The sequence below is a fragment of the Geotrypetes seraphini genome, chromosome 5 (genome assembly GCF_902459505.1).
Source record: "Geotrypetes seraphini chromosome 5, aGeoSer1.1, whole genome shotgun sequence".
Taxonomy (NCBI): Eukaryota; Metazoa; Chordata; class Amphibia; order Gymnophiona; family Dermophiidae; genus Geotrypetes; species Geotrypetes seraphini.
The window spans coordinates 42,276,479-42,298,798 of NC_047088.1; the positions used below are offsets into that span (position 1 = coordinate 42,276,479).

General features: G+C 39.7%; 1 protein-coding gene across 2 annotated transcripts in view; it reads right to left on the bottom strand.

The window, feature by feature from the left end:
* Positions 1–374: 374 nt before the first annotated feature.
* Positions 375–22,320, bottom strand: part of FHL1 (four and a half LIM domains 1) — a 93,866-nt gene continuing 71,920 nt past the window's right edge. For both annotated transcript variants that reach the window (XM_033944493.1, XM_033944492.1), the window contains 5 exons: positions 10,904–11,085; positions 10,046–10,220; positions 8,528–8,697; positions 6,687–6,873; positions 375–1,953 (listed from right to left, as the gene is read on the bottom strand). In XM_033944493.1, the coding sequence (XP_033800384.1) occupies positions 1,799–1,953; positions 6,687–6,873; positions 8,528–8,697; positions 10,046–10,220; positions 10,904–11,059 (843 nt within the window). In that variant the 5' untranslated portion in view covers positions 11,060–11,085 and the 3' untranslated portion in view covers positions 375–1,798. The remainder of the gene's footprint in view (positions 1,954–6,686; positions 6,874–8,527; positions 8,698–10,045; positions 10,221–10,903; positions 11,086–22,320) is intronic.

Consider the following 22,320-nt stretch of genomic DNA (forward strand, 5'->3'; position numbering starts at 1 on the left):
AGCACTTACGAACACCTATTTTGTAGGTGGTAAGGGTTCACACACTAATCTCTCACTGATTGGTTAGCATGCAGCTGCACTAACCGATTCTAGCAGAGTACGCCCACTCTCTGCCCCCAGTGTTGAAAAATAAAAACTTTGTTTAGCACATGGGTAGGTAGCATGTAGACATGCAAAAACTACCACGGGAACTCTGAGCACGCCCTGCAATAGTGCATTTTAACTTACGATAAGCACATGTTAGTGCTTACCACAGCTTAATAAAAGGACACCTTTATGAAGTGTTGGGCGGTATTTTGTTTTTTCTTGCTTATTTTTATAATTACCAGAACAAAAATAACTGATTTGTGTTTGATCAATTAAGACAAAACACGTTTTGCAAGCAAACTTTTATTAGATATACTTTTGACAAGAAAAATTCTGAGCACCAAAGATATATTACAAAAATTAGGCAATACGAGTAACATTTTTAAAAATGACAATTTTTATTGATGCCTCACCTTTTTTCAAGGGGGGAGTATGTGGTTAGAGCTACAGCCTCAGCACCCTGAGGTTGTGGGTTCAAGCCCAGGACTGCTCCTTGTGACCCTGAGCAAGTCACTTAATCCTCCATTGCCCCAGGTACGCTAGGTAGATTGTGAGCCTACCAGGACAGATGGGGAAAATGCTTTGAGTACCTGAATGTAAACCTCTTAGACAACCTCCATTGAAAGGCAGTATATAAATAATTAATAAATTTGGAAACTTACTTCCTTATGCTTCCAACTTTATTTATCTGTAATTTTTAAAATCATATTCTAATGCTTAATATGAACTTAACCAGAATGAGAATAAATGTAATGTCGCTAACAAGGGCTGGTTAATTTGGCAGAACAGTCTTTTAGCACATGAGACTCATTAATAATAAACAACTATGAAAGATGGATGAAATAGTAGGATCATTTAATAGAATTATTGTTCAAATTAGTAGTTTTATAAATGTGCATGTACAGGTAGGGATCTTTATCTCTAAATCTATAACAGAAAATGCTGTGTAAGAACAGAATGGATGAAATCCTAAGTATGCTTTGCAATTTCTCATAAACACATAATGGAAGGAACCGTTAGTACATGTGGCCTGAATTCAGTATTCTTATAAATCATTTTAATATTGATCAGTTTTAAGCAAAGTAAGCACAAAAAAAGAAATGCAGGCATGCCATGTATAATTGTAAGGGCATCATTTGACATAATATGAATAATTTTATACCAGTTGCCACAAATAAACATGTTTGTGTAAATGTGTGTGTCTACTATACATGAAATTATTTATCATGAATGCAATTTAAGTGCAAGTTTAATGCATTTATGATTAGTGTTACTAAGAATTTAGATTGCTTCATCTCCGTATAATAATTTCCTTGCTTTTCGTTCTTTACTGCTAAAATCACATCATTAAGTACAAATCTAAATCCAGAACAAAAGCTAAAGGAAAGTTACATAACTCATGCAGGAGAACTATGGCTACCTTAAATGAAGTATATATGTGCTTCTTACCATAAACCTTTGTAATGACTACATGAAAGCAAAACTTCAGCTTTGTAGAAGTTAGTTTACTGCTGTTTGTTTTAAAAAATATACTATCACTTTTTTCTCTCTGAAAGCTTCTGTAAAATGGCAAAAGTAGAAATTAAGTATAATTTTGCATATCTGTTTAGTAAATTTTACTTTTGCTGGTGTTCAACCTGTTTTAGCATATAATAGTTATACTTTGCATATATTAGGTTAAACTCCATTTTACAGCGTGTACACTTTCTCTTTAAAGTTTTTTGGCACAGTCAGGACAGTAAATCTGATCATTGTGACGTACAAAACGCTTGTTAGCCAGAGAAAGGGAACATTTTTTGCAGTTGAAACAATATTCATGCCAAGATTCCCCTTCATAGCTGACAACATTGGATCCTCTTCCAAATCCTGTATCAAAACAAAAAGAAGTATTATGAGATAAGTTGTTCCCTAGTTTTCTGTGTATAAATATATACATACACACAGTGATGTGAAAAGTTTTCCTTCCTCTGATTTCCCCTGTTACTGTATATATGTCACACTGAATGGATTCTGATCTTTATACAAAATATAATATTACACAAAACAGAATCTGAATAAACACAGGAGGACCCTGAAATGAGCAGTTCATGTATGAAAACCTGCAAATGTGAATTAAAGCAGTTCTGGAAAGAAGTAACATAGTAGATGACGGCAGATAAAGACACGAATGGTCCATCCAGTCTGCCCAACCTGATTCAATTTAAATTTTTTTAATTTTTTCTTCTTAGCTATTTCTGGACAAGAATCCAAAGCTCTACCCTGTACTGTGCTTGGGTTCCAACTGCCGAAATCTCCATTAAAACCTACTCCAGCTCATCTAAACCCTCCCAGCCATTGAAGCCCTCTCCAGCCCATCCTCCCCCAAATGGCCATATACGGACACAGACTGTGCAAGTCTGCCCAGTACTGGCCTTAGTTCAATATTTAATACTAGCTTTATAGCCCGTTACATTAACGGGTGCTAGAATATGTGTGTGTGTGTCTGTCTTTATTTTTTTCTCTCCCTGTCTCCTTAGCCGCTTTCTGTATTTCTGTCTTTCTTTGTTTTAGCTGTCCACCGCCACCCCTTGTGTGCTCCCCCTGTCCATTCTCCCTTTCTTTTACCTCCCCTGTGTCCACCACCACCCCTTCACTGCTCCCCTTATCCAGCAGCAGCCCTTCTCCCTTTGTTTTACCTCCCCCCTGTCCATCAGCACCTCTTCCTGCTTCCCCTGTCTAGCAGTAGGCCTCCCTTACTTTTTTTGCCCCCCTATCCATCAGCACCTCTTCCTGCTCCCCCTGTCCAGCAGTAGGCCTCCCTTCCTTTTTTTCCCCCCTATCCATCAGCACCGTTTCCTGCTCCCCCTGTGCAGCAGTAGGCCTCCCTTCCTTTTTTCCCCCCTGTCCATCAGCACCTCTTCCTGCTCTCCCTGTCCAGCAGTAGGCCTCCCTTCCTTTCCCCACCCCCCACCAGAGCAGAATCTCCCCTCTGTCTATCCCCCCAACAGTCTAACATCTCCCTTCTCTCTATCTCCCATCAATCCATCATCTCACTTCTGTCTCCTGTCAGCCTCTGCCGTTCACCATGTAGTCAATCTGCTGCCGATAGGCGGGGTCCAGCTTCAGCGCGTCGCTCGCGCACAGCAGCAAGAGCAGCGCCACCAGCAGCAGCACCGACATCGGGAGCCCTTCTCGAGGGGGCGGGTCAGGCTGCTGAGGAGCTTTGGGGGCTGCTGAGACAGCAGAGACAGCGGCCGAGCTGAACTGGCATCCCCCCCTCCCCGGTGGCAGCGCTGCTCTCCCTCTCAGTGGGCCGGAAAAAGAGGAGACTGTTGTGTGGTGATGTATAAGCGTGCATGTGCACTCTTGTGGCCACATCGCGACGGATCAGGGAACATGGCTTTAGAGTTCACATGCGCGCTTACCATTTTATTATTATAGATTATTTTCTGATTCTAGATTCTCTGTGTTCATTCCATGCTTCTTTGAACTCAGTCACTATTTTCCTCTCCACCACCTCTCTCGGGAGCGCATTCCATGCATCCACCACCCTCTCCGTAAAGTAGAACTTCCTAACATTGCTCTTGAATCTACCACCCCTCAACCTCAAATTATGTCCTCTGGTTTTATCATTTTCCTTTCTCTGGAAAAGATTTTGTTCTACGTTAATACCTTCAAGTATTTGAACGTCTGAATCATATCTCCCCTGTCTCTCCTTTCCTCTAGGGTATACATATTCAGGGCTTCCAGTCTCTCCTCACATCTTCTGGCGCAAGCCTCCTATCATTTTTGTTGCCCTCCTCTGGACCGCTTCAAATCTTCTTACGTCCTTCGCCAGATACAGTCTCCAAAACTGAACACAATACTCGAAGTGGGGCCTTACCAATGACCTGTACAGGGGCATCAGCACCTTCCTTCTACTGGCTATGCCTCTCTTTATACAGCCCAGCATCCTCCTGGCAGCAGCCACCACCTTGTCACACTGTTTTTTCACCTTTAGATCTTCGGACACTATCACCTCAAGGTCCCTCTCCCCGTCAGTGCATATCAGCTTCTCACCTCCCAGCATATACGGCTCCTTCCGATTATTAATCCCCAAATGCATTACTCTGCATTTCTTTGCATTGAATTTTAGTTGCCAGGCATTAGACCATTCCTCTAACTTTTGCAGATCCTTTTTCATATTTTCCACTCCCTCTTCAGTGTCTACTCCGTTACAAATCTTGGTATCATCTGCAAAAAGGCACACTTTTCCTTCTAACCCTTCAGCAATGTCTCTCACAAACATATTGAACAGGATTGGCCCCAGCACCGAACCCTGAGGGACTCCACTACTCACCTTTCCTTCCTCCGAGCAACTTCCATTAACCACCACCCTCTGGCGTCTGTCCGACAGCCAGTTTCTAACCCAGTTCACCACTTTGGGGCCTAACTTCAGCCCTTCAAGTTTGTTCAACAGCCTCTTATGAGGAACCATACCAAAGGCTTTGCTGAAATCTAAGTAAATTACATCTAGCATATGTCCTCGATCCAGCTCTCTGGTCACCCAATCAAAAAATTCAATCAGATTCGTTTGGCACGATTTACCTTTTGTAAAGCCATGTTGCCTCAGATCCTGTAACCCTGTGGGCTAAGATTTATCAACAGCAATATGATAGACTGATATAAAATTATAGGAAGAGTTTGGTTATGATTATTACTGGTGCAACCAGTTATTTACTTTAGGTGCAGTTACTTTTTCATATTTAATAAAAATTTATATACTGCAAATGTACAATTCTATGCGGTTTACAAAACAAACCACAAAAAATATTAATATATCATTTTCTTAGACATACAAATACCAGAACAGTAATTCAAATTAATCATTTCTAAACAAATTACTAAAAACCTAAAAAAAAAAAAATTTTTTTTTAACATTCAGTCAGTCCATCTTAAACTCTTTGGAAATACATCCATCGTAACTGAATATTTATACATTACTGAAATGCCTGAGAAAATAGATACTTTATGTTTTTAAAGATTTTCTAAAATAATTCAAAGATTCAATCAATCTTAAACTTTTTGAAAGTGTATTCCATAACTAGAGACCTACAGTCATAAAAATCGAATCTCTATACATATTAAGACTTATTTGCTTAAATCTGGAACATCCAGTAAAGCCTGGTAGCCTGAATGTAAAGATCATCCTGGTACATAAATCTTTAAAGTTGCAGCCAGACAAAGAGGTTGCTGATCATGTAGTATTTTAAGAATCATTGTCAATATCTTAAAGTGAATGTGTCAGAAATGGGTAGCCAATGTAGATCTTTAAGTATCAGCGTAATGTGACTATGGGTGTTAGATAACTTTATTCCTTAAATAAATGAAGTAATAATTTTAACATTACATTTTGTTTAAAGATCTCAAACAATTTAGGGCTTCTTTTACAAAGGTGCGTTAGGGCCTTAACGTGCGGAATAGCATACACTAGCCGCTACCGCCTCTTTTTAAGCAGGCGGTAATTTTTCGGCTAGCACGCACTAATTTTGTGCATGTGTTAAAAACGCTATTGCACCTTAGTAAAAGGAGCCCTTAGTGTGATATATGCAGTTACAGATGAAATTGTGGGGGAGGGGAATACATCACTGTACATGTAGAAGGGCATAATCAAAAACAACATCTAAGTCCCCTTTTGGCCTAAGGCCTTAGGCAAACAAAGTAGACATCAGGGAAATGTCCATTCTCAAAAAAAACCCATCCAAAATAGGTTTTTTTTTTGAGAATGGCCTACCTGTACGTTCAGCAGTTTAATCACTCAGACTGCCACTATGTATATGTTTAGAACACATTCCCTGCAGGATCTATCTCCATCCCTGTTCTGCCCCTGCCCCATCCCTGCAAGCTCTGTCCTCATCTGAACATGCCTTGAGCACTTTAAAATCATAGGTGTTCGAGGCTTGTGCAGATGACAGATATTGCAGGGATGGGGAAGGGACAGAAGCCGCAGGGATGGAGACAAATTTGTCCCTGTGTCATTCTCTAGAGTTTGTATTACTTTCAAAATATTTGCTGGTGGAGAGTTTGAGTTGCTGTTATTGAGGTGATTCCAGAATTTGTATATATATATATGTACTTTGTCCATTTATGATTTTGCAGATGCTTCATAGATTAATACAAAAATTTTAATAGTTCTGAATTTAATAGAGCTGAATTTCATATTGATACAACTTGGTTTATTCGTTATGTGAAGTTTTGTGAAATAAGTCATAGGTGGGACAGTGGTAAAAAAAAATATGGGCATGTGGCTTGGATTTATCCCTTTTAAAATTGTCTACCCCCTCCTGCCATCCCTATTCTGCCCCTGCCCCATCTTATCCCTTCAGCCTCCCCAAGCATATGAATCACCAATGACCTATGCTCTTACTGTCAGAAGCAAGCAGTATCTGAATCTCCCAAACCTCAGAAATAACAGGCATGGCCCCATGAGCTTTCCTAGCACAGAGCAATTGGCAATTAAATCCAGGTCCTCAACAGTGCTGCAACTGGTGCTACTGTGCAATTAGCAGTATCCTATTTGTCATCTTAATATTCTGCTTTTGCCTAATGTTCACAAGAAAGCCAAAGGCTGAAGTACATACCGGTGATAGGGTTCTTGCACCCGGCACACTTCTTTGCAACAAAGGTCTTGTAACAATCCACACAGTAGAAGAGATCTTCCACAGCAGTAAAGCGCTGCCCCGCAAGCTTCTTCTTGCATGTTTCACACACAAAGCACTCACCATGCCAAGGTTGATCTTGGTAAGTAATTCCTCCAGAAGTAATGGGCTAGTAAACAAGTAGAAATAAGGAGATCATTTTACAGAAGTTTGATTATTGTAATTCATTGTACTGTGGTATTATAGGTTGCAATTACTTCAGAACATGAGCGCATCTGATATTCAAAGCTAAGAAATATGATCAGGTGTCTCCATTTTTAAATCAATTGCATTGGTTGATGGTTGAAAAGAGAATAAATTTGAAAGAGTTACATTGATATATAAAATGTTATATGGTATGGGACCTAAAGGTTTATTAAGACATTTATCCTTTCCAGTAAGTAGGACTAATTCTCATTTCTAGTATTCTCTGAAGCTCAGTTATTCAACAAGTAAATATATTTGTTTGAAGTTTTTGATGAGTAAATCTTTTGAATATGTGGAAATCAAACTTAGGAATGAGCTTCCTGCTGAATTAAGGAAAGTTTCTTCATATATCTTTTGAAAAATTTTAAAAACTCATTATTTTAATTGTAAATTTGCTGAGAACTTTGATGTATTTTAAATATTGTTATCTATCTAGAATCTGATTGGAGATTAGTGGGCTATAAATGTTATATAGAATAGAATTAATGAAAAGTAGAATTACAGATTTGTTCCAATATATAAGATTACAAAAAAAAAATGCCTACAACATATAAGATTACAAAACGCATAAGTTTCCAACATATAAGATTATAAAAAAAATGTCTGTGTTATTAAAAAGGACCTTTAAGAACAGCAGACTTATGCAAGAAACCAGAAGTGGTCAAAAAAATAGGAAGAATAATGTATACATGCTGCTTCAAATTATACTATCATAATCTAGTGCTGAAAACATCATACTCAGAAAAAAAAATTTTTTTTTTTAAATAAAGGGAAAATGCATTTTAAATGTCTCTAGTTCTTTGATATTTCTAGTTTTTCTTCTAGGAAGTTTCGCTTAAGACCTGAGGTTTATTTAATTTTTGTTCACTCTTAAATATATTCCAGTCTAAAGATTAAGCAGAGTTACTAAGGCCAAGCCCACCAGGATTCGGCACATGGAATAAAAGAACTAATTTTATTGTTTATAGGATTTTCCACATTTTCAAGCATTTTTAAAAAATAATTTATATTCCTCATATCCTACAATTCTATGCAGATTACAAATTATTCTGGTACTCGAGCATTATTCCCTAACTGTCCTGGCAGGCTCTCGCTCTGGGGATTAAGTGACCTGCCCAGGGTCGCAAGGAGCAGTGCAGGATTCAAATGCACAACCTCAGGGTGCCGAGGCTGTAGCTCTAACCACTGCACCACACACTCCCACATTTTAAATTTGTTTTCGTAATCTCATGCTTTCATTCTTCCTTGACTCCTTTCTCTGACAAATGGTGTGTATATTGGCCCAAATTCCAGGCTGAAATTTCCTAACAAACAAATTCTATAAGAAAATCTCCTAAGATATTCCTGTTCTGTTTCATAGTATCATATTCCACTGACCCAAATCATCCTCATCTGTGTGTTAGTGCCTTTATTTAGACAGTACCAACCTTCGCTATATAGATTCTAATGGACATTTATATTTTATTTTCAGTAAATTATTTTAAAAAGTTAATGCAAACTCCTGTACCCTGGCTCTTTAAAGGTGCAATATGATGACTCCCTCAAACAAAACCCAAAAAAAAAGTATTGGGACTTACATTCTTGCATTTCACACAGTTCTTGCCAAATTTCTGCTCATGACAATTGACACAAAAAACCTCTTCTCCTTTTGGAAAGAAGCTGCCAGCACCAATGGCTTTCTTGCATTGACTGCAGATAAAGCATTCCTCATGCCAAGCACTGCCCTTGTATTCAACACTTTGGCTTCCTGTAATAAGCAAGATACAGAAGTTCATGCAATTGGCCAAGGGTGTTGCATTTGGTCAGGAGCAGTATTTGTTCCAACCCCCATGTTGTGAGTTTGGCTTATAATAATTTTCTGCCCTATAAACAAAATGGGAGCAAACTTAATAAATTAGGTTTGACTGGTTACACAGGAAATCAAGTGGCAAAAGCATGGAGAGGTTGAGCATGTTTATGAAATTCTTTCCAATTCCTTGTATGTGTGTGTTTTGCCTCTTGTTTGTGCGTATCTGACCTGAAGGAAAGAGGGGTGGTTAGAATGGAGTAGTACCCCGTCTGTGAAAAAATAAATGAAACCAAGTGTTATGTACAGGCTATCAAAAAAATTGTTAAAGCATTTTGTGGCAATTTGCCTATTTCCATGTACTAGTTTCACATTTCTTTTTTAGAATTTGGGGAATGAGCAAAATAATAAAAACCCTAATTACAGCAGTGTAGGATCTGGGCTTAGCACACAGGAAAGTCCTGCATTAAAATGCATTAAGCCCAGATCTTAATATATTTTAGTAAAAGGGACCCAAAGTTTGTAAAGTGTGTATTATCCATGGATACTCACAAATATATTTTTTTCCCATAACAAAAGTTAATAATATACCTAGTGTGAATTTGGAACCAAACATTTCAGTTTGAAGGATCAATCAAGGGGGGGGGAGGTGCTTGGGAACCTGAGCATCCCAATTTGGGCTCAGGCCCTATCCACAACCCAGAGTACCTGTTGAATGGCTGGCAGGGGTGCCCAATCCCCTGTCAGCTGATGAGATCCACTGCCTCAGTGCTGCCTCAGCAGTGAAGAAGTCGGTGACCTCCTTTCCACTGCCAACTCTGGCACTCCTCATGAATGGCTGGAAAGGAGGCTGCTGATGTTGTTCCAGGCAGCAGATCTCATCATCCCCGCCAGCAAAGATAAACTTATTAATGGGGGGAAGGGGAGTGGAGATAAAATGCATTGGCCCCTAGTCCACCCTTAGGCACCCCAAAAATTGTATCCTTACCATGCCCCTCAGACCAATGATGGTTTTCCACATGTTATTAAATTCTCAGATAATATGCAGGCAAACCATAGTCTGTATTTGTTTTTGGCAAAATTATGCAGATCTGGTCTGAAGAGCTTTCCTGGAAAGAGAGCAACTTTCAAGCTTGTGTAAGGGAACAGCAGAATATCTGACCCTGCCAGTAATACAGCTTTTCACAACCCAATACAATGAGCAACAGAGTGGCCCAACAAACAAAAATGTTAGCCTGTGGTTTGTGTCCTTATGGGTTTTTTTTTCCAGCTTAGATATGTTAGTTCCTGATAGTTACAGAGTACAGACCTGGTAAGATATGTTTGTGGCATCCATTGCAGCGAGCAGATTCCTCTTTGACACCACATTTGCCACAGATAATCTTGTTGTCCTTTAAAATAAACTGCTCGGTAGCCAGAGGGTGATAGCACTTGGCACAGCGGAAGCAGGTGTCATGCCAGAAACGGTTTTTGTAATGGAGCTCCTATGAGAAAATAATTTCAAATCAATGTCATGTCAATCTCTTCATTTTATTATATGGTGTGTACCAGCTGCAAAAGTTGAGATTTGTAGCATGTTTTCATTTGCTTCTATACTCATTGGGTAATAAGTTTACCTTGTCTGTTGTTTATTGCTTCACAATTGTAAATTGAATAACCAAATTCTTGTGTGGCATGCAATGATCAGCAGTGACGTAAGGGAGGGCAGGGGTGGAGCACTGCAGGCACCTCTCTTCCTGCCCCCCTCCAGTGATGGGAGGAGTCTCTGAAATGCAGTCCCCACCATCTTTTCAAATCTTCACCAGCAGCAAGCAGGCTCTCCTTCCTTCTACTTGTGCCAGCCTCATCCCTCCCCTTGATATTACTTCCTGTTCACACATCCAGGAAGTGACATCAGAAGGAAGGCTCAGCTGGCATGAGAAGAGGATAGGAAAACCTGCTTGCTTCTGTTTAAAGATGTAAGTTTTCAGGACTCTGGAACTTTCTTCTACTGGCATTGCCTGAAGAAAGGCATTTAGCAATCTTGAACAAGTTTCTCTATGGATTTCTCATTCTTCTGGTGAAATTTCAGTCAAAATTTACATATGTTTACATACCACATTCAACATGAACATTCGTTATTTTGTAGGAATATTCAGCAAAAATCTATTCAATTATCTCTTCCTACCTTAGAATCAGCACCAATGGGTTTCTTGCATTCTGCACAGGTGTTAGCACAGATTTTTTCAAAGCACTTCACGCAGCAGTGGTGACCATCCTTCTCCACGTACTTTTTCCCGTGCAGTTTGTCTCGGCAATAGAAACAGTCAAAGCGTTCTGTCATTGTGCCCACAGCGTAATGGCGGGGACCTTGGAAAAGATCAATTTTTTTTATAACTTAACAGAAGTATAGCAGTAAAACAGCTATGTTCATATATCATAATTCCCGTCTCAAAGTAGCAGTAATCAAAAAAAAAAAATTCAGTCCTGAAGTGGCTCGCTGTCCTCTCAGAATGAATTTACACTGAACACAGTCACAATTAGTGTTTCTACCTGATCTGGCCAGTTGTCCGCTTTGGTTGTTCCATAGAAAGTATATCAAGAATCTTGAAACATAAACTAGGGGCATATGATGGAGAGAGGAATACACATTGCATTCCAATCCTCACCCCTAAAGCAATGTCGTGTCTATTTTAGTAGATGTTTGGTTGTAAATGTTTATAACTCTTCATTTCTACACAGGGTAGTGCAGAAACACAAAATAATTCCTGCTTCTTAGAGTGTCCCATAAAACAGACAGGCAAATGATCTGCAAGATCCAATCCACGATAAAAAAAAAAAGCCAAAGCAGACCAATGTAGTAAAACTTGTATAAAATTATACTGAACATCATGCTGTATTCCTACTTTGTACTTGCCAGATAGGTGAAAGTCTGGAATTACACCTAGTTCTGATGCAACCTTGGAGGAGATGAAACTTGGCCATGTGGCTTTTTAGAGAGTGTTTTATGTTCTTAACGTACAAGTTTAACCACTTTGGTCTGCTTTGATTTTTTTTTACTTCCTAGAGTGTACAATCTAATCAAGACAGACAAAACATAAAGAATAAATGTGAGATATTTTGATACAACAACAAGGCTCTGTGACTGAGAAGAATTAAAGTAGATAGGATATTAATTATGATATATGATGTTGGAGTATGTAAATGAAGGAGAGTTATGAATATGTGTACTGCTGGCTGTCAGCTTTTTCTTATATAAATAGGCATAGAACATCTATGCTAATTCTGTCTAAGAAACTGGAGAAACAGATTCCCAGTCTAGAGCCCAGATTGATTAATCTGATGCAGGCGCAGAGATAATCAAATTTGAAGGGACACCATGATGAGCAGGAACTAAGCCAAGTAAGTTATGGCCCTTATTTTAGAAGAACAATTTGTGATATGGATGTGAATAAACAGGTATTTAGACAAGCATATTGCTTACATGTCTAAACCCCAGTTTTACCAGAATATATATGTAATGTAATGTAATGTAATTTATTTCTTATATACCGCTACATCCGTTAGGTTCTAAGCGGTTTGAAGAAAATATACATTAAGATTATAAATGAGAAGTAAGAAGGTACTTAAAAAATTCCCTTACTGTCCCGAAGGCTCACAATCTAACTAAAGTACCTGGAAATTAATAAAGAAGAGAAAATAAAGATGGTTGAAAAAAGAAAAATTCTATGTGAATTTATAGGATGGAAATTAAACTGACAGTGAAGAACTGTATGAAAAATATATATGGAATTCAGTTAGAGAGGGTAGGTTACAATCTATTTATGGTATTTGTTTAATTGGAAGGTGTTAAGGTGGGTAATTTGGGGGAAGGTTATCTGAAGGTAGGTGAATCTTCTGGAGGTAAAAGAGGAGGGGTTAAGATATTTGGATGAATTTTTTGAAAAGCAGGGTCCAAATTTTCAATATGCGCATGTGGCAAAAGAGACATGGAGGGGAATAATCAAAACATACAGTACATCTAAGTCCGATTTGAATGTATGGTGCTAGATGCCCAAAGTCAGCAGTTGGAAAATGCCCATTTTTGAAAAATATAAAATTCCCCAAAAATCATCTATCTATATATCACATTTTCAACCAAAATTTCATCCAAGTCCCAAACGCCTAAAACAGGGGTGTCAAAGTCCCTCCTTGAGGGCCACAATCCAGTCGGGTTTTCAGGATTTCCCCAATGAATATGTATGAGATCTATTTGCATGCAATGCTTTCATTGTATGCTAATAGATCTCATGCATATTTATTGGGGAAATCCTGAAAACCCAACTGGATTGCGGCCCTCGAGGAGGGACTTTGACACCCCTGGCCTAGAACAAGACTATTTGGATGTGGGAGGAGCATAGCACTGTTGTGAACTTCACATAAAGAGTTCCACATAAACATCTCATCAGAATTCCCTTATAGGTTAGGGCGAGCCACCCAAAACCAACTATACCCACCTGTCTAAACCCCCAATAGCTTTTATGGCTGAAGGTGGCACCTATATGCCAGTAGGGTAGGGTAGGGTTTGGGGGGGGGGCTCACATTTTCCACCATAAATGTAAAAGAGTGGCTTATGGGACTTGCTACTCCTCTTTCTAGTTCACTAGCCCACCCCCCAGGCTACTTAAGATACCTGTGTGCAGATCAAAAACACTGATCATCCAAGTACCCATAACCAAAGCTGGTTTTAGACATATCTAAAACCAGCTTAGGCCTTTCCCCTGCCTCTAAACGCATAGAGCAAAAAGAGGTGTTTTTAGAGGAGGGGAAAGGGTGGGAGGTGGGCCGACCTATACATAGACATACAACAGGTATAACCAAAAGTTTAGGCAGGTTGCCTAGTCGGCACTTATATGTTTTGACTTAGACCAAGTCAAAACAGGTATAAGTGCCGAAAAAAGGGCCGCTGAGCTTATCGCGGCTGTCGCGATGAGCTCAGCGGCCCCGGCAACCTGTCCACCCCCCACCACAACCATCACGGCAGGAGAGATGGCTCATCTCCCCTGACGCGATGGCGATCAGCCACCCCCTCCCCCCGAACCACGCCACTTTGGGGTAAGGATGCACGAGAGAGATTATCTTAAAAGTAATCCTGGAGGATATGAGAAGCCATTGTTCCTTTTTCATCTCCTTGCTCCCTTTATTAGTCTTATGGTCATGTTCTGGAGTATTGAAATCAGCAAATATCATTGTTCTTGATTCCTTTTAATAGTTTCACTAAACAATGTCACTTAACACCACAGCGATGATTATTAATTTCAGAATATCAGTAGTCAAAAGAGATCTGACCAAATGTATGAGAGCATTGTTGCTCTTTATTTGTAAAATGGCTGCTCCCACTGAACATCCCTCAAAACATCCAAAGTCAGGCTTAAATGTCATATTGAAAATGGCCCTCTATATATGGTTTACAAAAGACTCCACATTCAGTGAGCTGCAAATTGTGAACATCTCAACTTGGTCATCCCTTTTCTGACCTATTCAAAATTAGGTTTGTAACCAATGAGCATTACAGTAACATCAAGTAAGATTAAATTATAGCAGGATCCAGTGGTGGACAACAGAAATTACAGCTTTCTTTCCATAAGCTTATAATTTTATTTCCTGGTAATTTAATTTATTATTCATCTGCCTATGACATCGATATTTTTCATGCCAGTGTCCAGGAAGGAAATAGTTCATGATGCAAGTATTTCCGAGAGAGAGGATGTACAGCTTTTGTCTCTGCAAACTTCTGCTTACTTAGCACAGGATTAGAGATATTTCTAGAACAAAGATACTGGGCATGTATTGATCATAACTTAAAAACCTCGGGTAACAAATAAAAAGACTAAAACACATAACTATATCATGAAGCCAAATATCTACTGAAAAATCAGCCTGCACCAGTTTCTTTTGCAATAAGCAGTGGTACAGAGAAATGTTCTCTTCTGCATAATTTTCTACATAGGCATTGCTGAATTATGGATGCAATAATTCCTTATCAGGTGGAACCAATTTGCATGTTGAACACAGGCTACCTCTTCATCCTTTTGCTTCTGTATAGAATAAGGTTTCAAATTTCAATACCCTGTAGTCATTTTAACAGAATATTAAGTGTTGTTTGTGAGGAGTGTGGCGCAGTGGTTGGATCTACAGCCTCAGCACCCTGGGGTTGTGGGTTCAAACCCCGCGCTACTCCTTGTGACCCTGGGCAAGTCACTTAATCCTCCATAGCCCCAGGTACGTTAGATAGATTGTGAGCCCACCAGGACAGATAGGGAAAATGCTGGAGTACCTGATTGTAAAAACCGCTTAAATAACCTTGATAGGCGGTATATAAAATCCTAATAAACTTGAAACTTAAACTTGTATTTGAGTTTAAAATGTTATAAATGCTGTTACACTTATTGTAAATTTTTTTAAATGAATAAAGAATTGGAAAAATGAAGAAAAATATTTTACCTATTCGTCTACATTTTATCCTTACAATACTAATACGTGGGCTTTTTTTCTCATCCTCCACCTCCATAACAGAAAAAAATCTGAGGCAATTTTTTTTTTCCAAGGAAAAAAAATTATAGGTGAATTTATCATTTTGGCAATTTCTGTATTTTATCATTTAAACAATTGTATGACTTGTTGACTGGGATAACAGTAAGTGTTACTCAATGCATCCTAATTATCTTCTGATTTTGTTCAATTGTTGCTTAGGAACTGCCCTTTTGTGGGGGAAGGCTAAGTGCTTCTCAGCGCCCTATGTAATAAATAAAGCAGACTACATAGATTCTAAAGCATTGTGGACTGCAGCCTATTCCTGCTGCCTGCATAACACAGAAGAGTTCACCTGAGCAGGGCATTATCTCCACTTCTGCAAGTTGAGTCACTCAAGTGAGTCCCTGGTTCTAGTGAAGTTGCTTTCTTCTGGAAGAATCCACATCATGTGGACTCCTCCAGTGGGCTCCACTGTTTTTCCTTTCTCTTCATCCATTACGAAGAGATATAAGGAGGGGCCTAAGGCTCCCGGGCCTATTCTGATTGGCCCAGGCGCCTTAGGCCCCACCAGTAGGCGGGGCTTTGGTTAGGCTGGGCCAATCAGGCCCCATTCTTCTCTGGGCTGCCTGCCGGACGGACGGGTTTGGCACCCGTCTGTCCGGCCAACCTAACAAAGGGACGGGGAAGGGGGGTGGGGGGTCATGGGGTCAGCCTGGGGGTCGCAGGTCAGCTGGGGGGGGTCGATCGGGGGTTCGGGGGGGCGGACGTTGGGGGGAGGGGGGATCATCGAGGGCAGGAGGGCTTGGGCTCCCTCCTGGCCCGATCGAGTCGGGGGGTTGGGAGGTCGCCTGGGCCAGGAGGGCTTGGGCTCCCTCTTGCCCCGTTCGTGTCGGGGGAGGGGGTTGGTGGTTTGACATGGCAGGAGGGCTTGGGCACCCTCCTGCCTGGATCATTGTGGGGGGGGGATTCTGTAACCGGTGTTGTTTTTGACAGACACCGGTTACAGAATCCAGCTTTTAGGCGAAGGACTGGCTCCTCCTTTGCCTAAAAGCCCTTCTGTTGGACGTTTGGGGCTTAGGCGTTTTTTTGTTTCATTATGGCTAAAAAGTGTAGGCGTGCTGTGGGGGTACTTTTAGAAGTAGTGGAGATTGGGCGTTTAGGCAGAAGAAGGCCATAATCAAAACATGGATGTTTGGTTTGGTTATGGACACTTTCCCTGCTTCTGGGATGAACGTTTAAGGACTTAGGCCAAAAGGGGACTTAGACGCTTTTTTTGATTATGCCCCTCCATGATTTTTTTCAAATTTATACTATATTCCCCAAAAGAAAAAATCCACCACAGAACAAGGAATGGATCAACTGGTGAATGTAGATCTAAATTTAACTGATTTCCTGGAAAATTCCCAGGATTTGATCCAGACGAAGGCTACATTGTTGGTTACCTGATTAAAGGAAATTGATAAAACTTTGATAATGAAGCTCTACTTCAAAAATAAAGAATTAAAGTTTTGTGGAGATAAAATTTTGATTTTTCCAATTCTTTATTCATTTAAAAAAATTTACAATAAGTGTAACAGCATTTATAACATTTTAAACTCAAATACAACACTTAATATTCTGTTAAAATCCATATCAGAATTTATCCCCCTCCCTCCTAAACAATAACATTCTTTAAATTCAAGAAAACCTACCATAAACCCCATTCCTATATACCTTATTTAATATTCAAAAAACCCTTCCCCCCTGTCCCCCCATCCTGGATGTGCATTTTTAAGTGGAAAAATAATATTCAATTAGATTTGGCTGGTAGGCAGGAAGGAGGGAGGGGGGCCGTGTGCAATCGGTGACCGCGAACCTTCCCTCCCTTAACTGTGGGGACAAGGCCATTCAACGCTCTACGGAGCAGTGGATAGCCTTGTCCCTGTACCCGCAATGAGCACTCCCCCCCCCCACCCCCCCCCCCCCCCCCCCCCCCCCCCCCCCCCATTTCAGTGAGTTACCCGCGGCTACCCGTGAGTAACAGCCACTGTGTCATTCTCTAGTTTATACCAAATTAAAATTCAAAATGGCAGAGTTAGGGGCAATTTAGTTTCCATAAGACTGGAATATGCTCTTAAGATTCAGAACCAGGGAGCAGTCAGATTTGAGTTCAGAATTATTTAAAATGTATCTGGCTGAGTGCAAATCCCCAGAGAAAGGTTGCATCTATTACCTTTGCTTGCAGCACTCTTTTTTTATTTTTAAGATGAAAAGTAGCTCTCATTGATTAAAAAAGGAAACTTCAAAACTTCCCTGGAGATGGCATCAAAAGGCAGCCTTCTGTTTCTTTTGCCCCATAATTTCATCAAGCATTTATAGGAGTAAAAAAAAGCAGGTCTTGTGTCTGACCCAATTAAAAAGGAAAAGGTTTCTAGCTGTGGTTTCTAAGCTAAGTACAGCTTTCATCCTTGGCTACCCTACCAAGTGTGTGATTATAGATAATGACTTAGAAGATTTTTTTTTTTTTTTTTGGATCTGGCACAGCTTTGCCATTTTCTTTTCTAAAAACACCACAGCAGGATTGTCTGAGTCATTTTCTAAGTGAGATCAGTTTTCTGACTATAGATGGGTCACAGAGCAGTGAAAATTTTCTTTTTTTTTTCTGACATACATAATAGAAAATGGCACGGGGACAAATTTTCCCCCGTCCCCACGGGAACTCATTTTCTCATCCCATCCCGGCAAGTCTTTTCCTGTCCCTGCCCCCATTTCTGCAAGCTCCATCCTCATCTGCACGAGCCTCAAACACTTTAAAATCATAAGTGTTCGAGGCTTGTTTCAAGTTTCAAGTTTATTAAAATTTGATGGTTCGCCTATTAAATCTAAGCGAATTACATAATAAAAACATTATAGTATAGAATAAAACAAGTTATTTTACATTAACAATTTTCAAGGTGCTACAACAAACTGACATTACAGACGGACTATGAGACATAAGGAAAGAACGTTAGGGGAAAAAAGTTACAAATTGTGGTTTCCTTAAGGGAAGAAAGGGGGATGAAGTGGGAAGGAACAAACGAGTAGGTTGGGGAAGATGTGAATGAAAGTATTAATTGTTTACAAGTACTCCAAATAGTTGTACTAAAGGTTAAATGAGGATTTAAAGAGATAAGTTTTTAAATTAGTTTTAAATAAATTGAGGTCTTTGATGTTTCTGATATAAAGGGGGAGGGTATTCCAGATAAGAGGAGCCATAACTGAGAAGATGTCATGGCGCCTGGTTCCTATTATTTTCAGTGAGGGAACCATTAACAAACCCTGCGAGTTGGACCTGAGTGAACGATTTGAAGTATGAGGGATTAAGAGCCGATCTATAAACTGTGGCTCGTTAGTATCTAAAGTTTTAAATACCAATAAAGCTATTTTATATGTTGTGCGTTGATTAATGGGCAACCAGTGAGATTCTATGAAATAGGGAGTTACGTGATCGTATTTTTTCCATGGTGAATTATTTTGATGGCGATGTTTTGTATTATTTGTAATCGTCTTTGATCTTTTTGAGTGATGTTCATGAAAAGTGAGTTACAATAATCGAGTCTGGATATTATAAGGGAGTGTATTAAAATATTTAGAGACTTTGGTTCCAGATATTTTGACATAGAACGGATTAAGCGTAGACGATAGAAACAACTTTTGACTGTATTGTTGATGTGTTCTTGGTAAGAAAATTTGTTGTCGATTGTTACTCCTAGTATCTTAAGGGATGTGACGAGTTCGATTGCTGTGTTATCAATTGAGAAAGGCATAGATAGCGTGGTCAAGGCAGAGCTTACAGGAATGGGGCAGGGACAGCTATAAAAACTTGCAGGGATGGGATGGGGAAATCGAGTTCCTCCGGGGACGGGGAAAAATGTATCCTCATGTCATTCTCTAATGCATAATTTTTATTTTTATTTTTTTTGTAATATGGCATTTCAGGGTCCCACCCTAGGTTGCAGCTGCTCTACTGTTTGCGAGTTGACATTATCTTTTCAAAATTTGTTTCTAGTAAAAACCAGTCTGCCCAGTAAGATTTTTAGGATTGTAACTGCCACTTGGCACAGTGTTACTAGAAATGTAGAAGTCCTGTCACTGATGCTTTTTTCCTGAGTTGCCCTCTGTAGTTTTAATTTTAATTTAATTTATTCAATTTCTATACCATTCTCCCAAGGGAGCTCAGAACGGTTTACATGAATTTATTCAGGTACTCGAGCATTTTCCCCTTTCTGTCCTGGTGGGCTCACAATCTAGCTAATGTACCTAGGGCAATGGGGGGATTAAGTGACTTGCCCAGGGTCAAAAGGAGCAGCGTGGGTTTGAACCCACAACCCCAGGGTGCTGAGGCTGTAGCTTTACCCACTGCACCACTCTAGAAATCAAAATGTAGTAAAGATGAGCCAAGTAAAGGACAGTCAAGCCATTGTGACATCACTGCTGAGGCTGGTCCTTAGGCATTGATGGAATGAAGCATTATGACATCACTATCTGCTCTGGTTACCAGAGGCTGAAGCTTTTCACACTATTTATGTATTCAATTTTCTATACTGTTCTTCCAGGGGAGCTCAGAACGGTTTACATGAATTTATTCAGGTACTCGAGCATTTTCCCCTTTCTGTCCTGGTGGGCTCACAATCTATCTAATGTACCTGGGGCAATGGGGGGGGTTAAATGACTTGCCTAGGGTCACAAGGAGCAGCGTGGGTTTGAACCCACAACCTCAGGGTGCTGTAGCTTTAACCAATGTGCCACACTCTCCCACTCTCTTTACATAAGAGCATAAGAGTTGCCATATTGGGATAGGCCGAAGGTCCATCAAGCTCAGTATCCTGTTTCCAACAGTGGTCAGTTTGGATCACAAGTGCATGGCAAGATCCCAAACAGTAAAATATATTTTATGCTGCTTATCCTAGGAATAAGCTGTGGATTTTCCCAAGTCCATCTTAATAATGGTTTTAGGAAATTATCCAAACCTTTTTTAAACCCTTCTAAGTAACATAGTAAATGACAGCAAATAAAGACCTGAACGGTCCATCCAGTCTGCTCATTTGTCAATTGCTTTCACCACATTCTCTGGCAATGAATTCTAAAGTTTAATTACATGTTGAATGAAGAAATATTTTCATTTTGTTTTAAATCTACTACTTAGTAACTTCATGATATGCCCCCTAGTCCTAGTATTTTTGGAAAGAGTAATCAAGCTATTCACATCTACCCGTTCCACTCCACTCAGTATTTTATAGATCTATCATATTTCCCCTGAGCCATCTCTTCTTCAGGCTGAAGAGTCCTTCCTCATAGGGAAGTTGTCCCATAGGCAGCAAAATGCTTTTTTTGTTTGGGAGAGCCTTAGACCCCACCAAAGCTCCACCCCAGACTCCGCCCCATAATAATATAATTAATTGTAACACCATTTCTTCAATTCATTTTTCATATACCCACAATATAATCTATTAACAATACATAATGGTAACCACATAATTAAACTACACAAAGCACACTGTATGCAGAAAATTTTTTAATTAATTATCATTTATATTCTGATTTTTTCAGAGAGGTCAAGGCAGATGACTTTAAAATATGCAATGTCACCTCAATAACTGGTATAGAAAACTTCAGTGCCAAAGAATTACATCAAAAAATAATACAAAATCCTGCAAAGAGCATAAGAATAGCAATACTGGGTCAGACCAATTATTCATCTACATTGTGAACCAAAAACAATCACACCAAAATGTTTTTTTGTCGTTTCTTCCACAGAGCTCTGCTGTTCTGTGAGTTCTTCAATACCCACTCTCAACACAAATCACCACAAAAATACAGCAGGCAGTAGGACAGTGGTCTTCACTAATTTTTAAACTGGGACCATTTTGAGTCCAAAAAAGCTGAAGGAAAGCTGCAAATATCTTCCTACTTGGGGCCACAACAACAACCAAAGTTTCTGGACTTCCATCCCCATCAGAACACAAGCAGAAAACAGGGGGGAAAAAACCTTTTCAAATACAAACCCGCAAACCAAAAGTACTATTGTACACAAAAGAAAAATCCTAATATGCCAGACTCTGCAAGATATGGAAAGAAATGCATTTCTTCCTGAACAGACCAAAATATAAAAACAACAGATGTAAATTTTCAAAATTGACAAATTTCAATCACTAAATTGAAAATAAAAACATTTTTCCTACCTTTCCCCCTCCTTTACAAAGCTGGCCACGGTGGTAACAGCTCGGACACTCATGGGAATTCTATGAGTGTCAGAGCTGTTACTGTGGCAGGTAGCACTGAAAACCCTAGTGTGGCTTTGTAAAGGAAGGGGTTTGTTATCCGGCAATTTTATTTTTCTGATCATCTTGTTCCCTCTGTGCTCTTAACTCTGTTTCCAAGGCCTCCTTACGCATTTGCTGTTTCCTTCCTCTCCTTCACTTCTTGCACTACATCCATCTGTGGCACTGATTTCCATATTCAGTTTTCTTCAATTTTTCAGTCTCCATCTTAAATCTTTCTACCTTTCCATCTCTTTCCCTCCTCTTCATCCATGTGCACCATCTCCTCCCTTTCCCCCTCTCCTCCCCTTCATCCATGTGCACCATCTCTTCCCTCTTCTCTTCTCATACCCTTCTCCATTGAGAATATTGACCATTTAATCTTACTCTTTCTTTTCCAGATTTTAAATAGTTCTTAATCCATAGGACATTGCATCCTATCCCATGACTTTTTAATTTCCTCTTGTATGGGGTATTTTGTCAAATACCTTTTGAAAATCCAGATACACAATATTGACTTGATCACCTTTATCTACATGTTTGTTCACACCTTTGAAGAAGGCAGTTACTGACGGGTCTAGACCAGTTGGTTTTTCCAATCGCTAAACCCCCCCCTTTTTTTTTTTTAATAGCCAAGCGATGTTAGTGCATCAATCACTTGGCTACATTGCATGGGGTTTAGCTAATTTGTATGGCCAAATCGGAAAATGGGCGATCAAGAGGAAAAACACGTGGTGGGCTGTTTTGTTCATCAGGTCGGTAAAAGCGATTGTTGCTAAAGCTGTGAAAAACAGGTTTAGCGATGATCACTGAC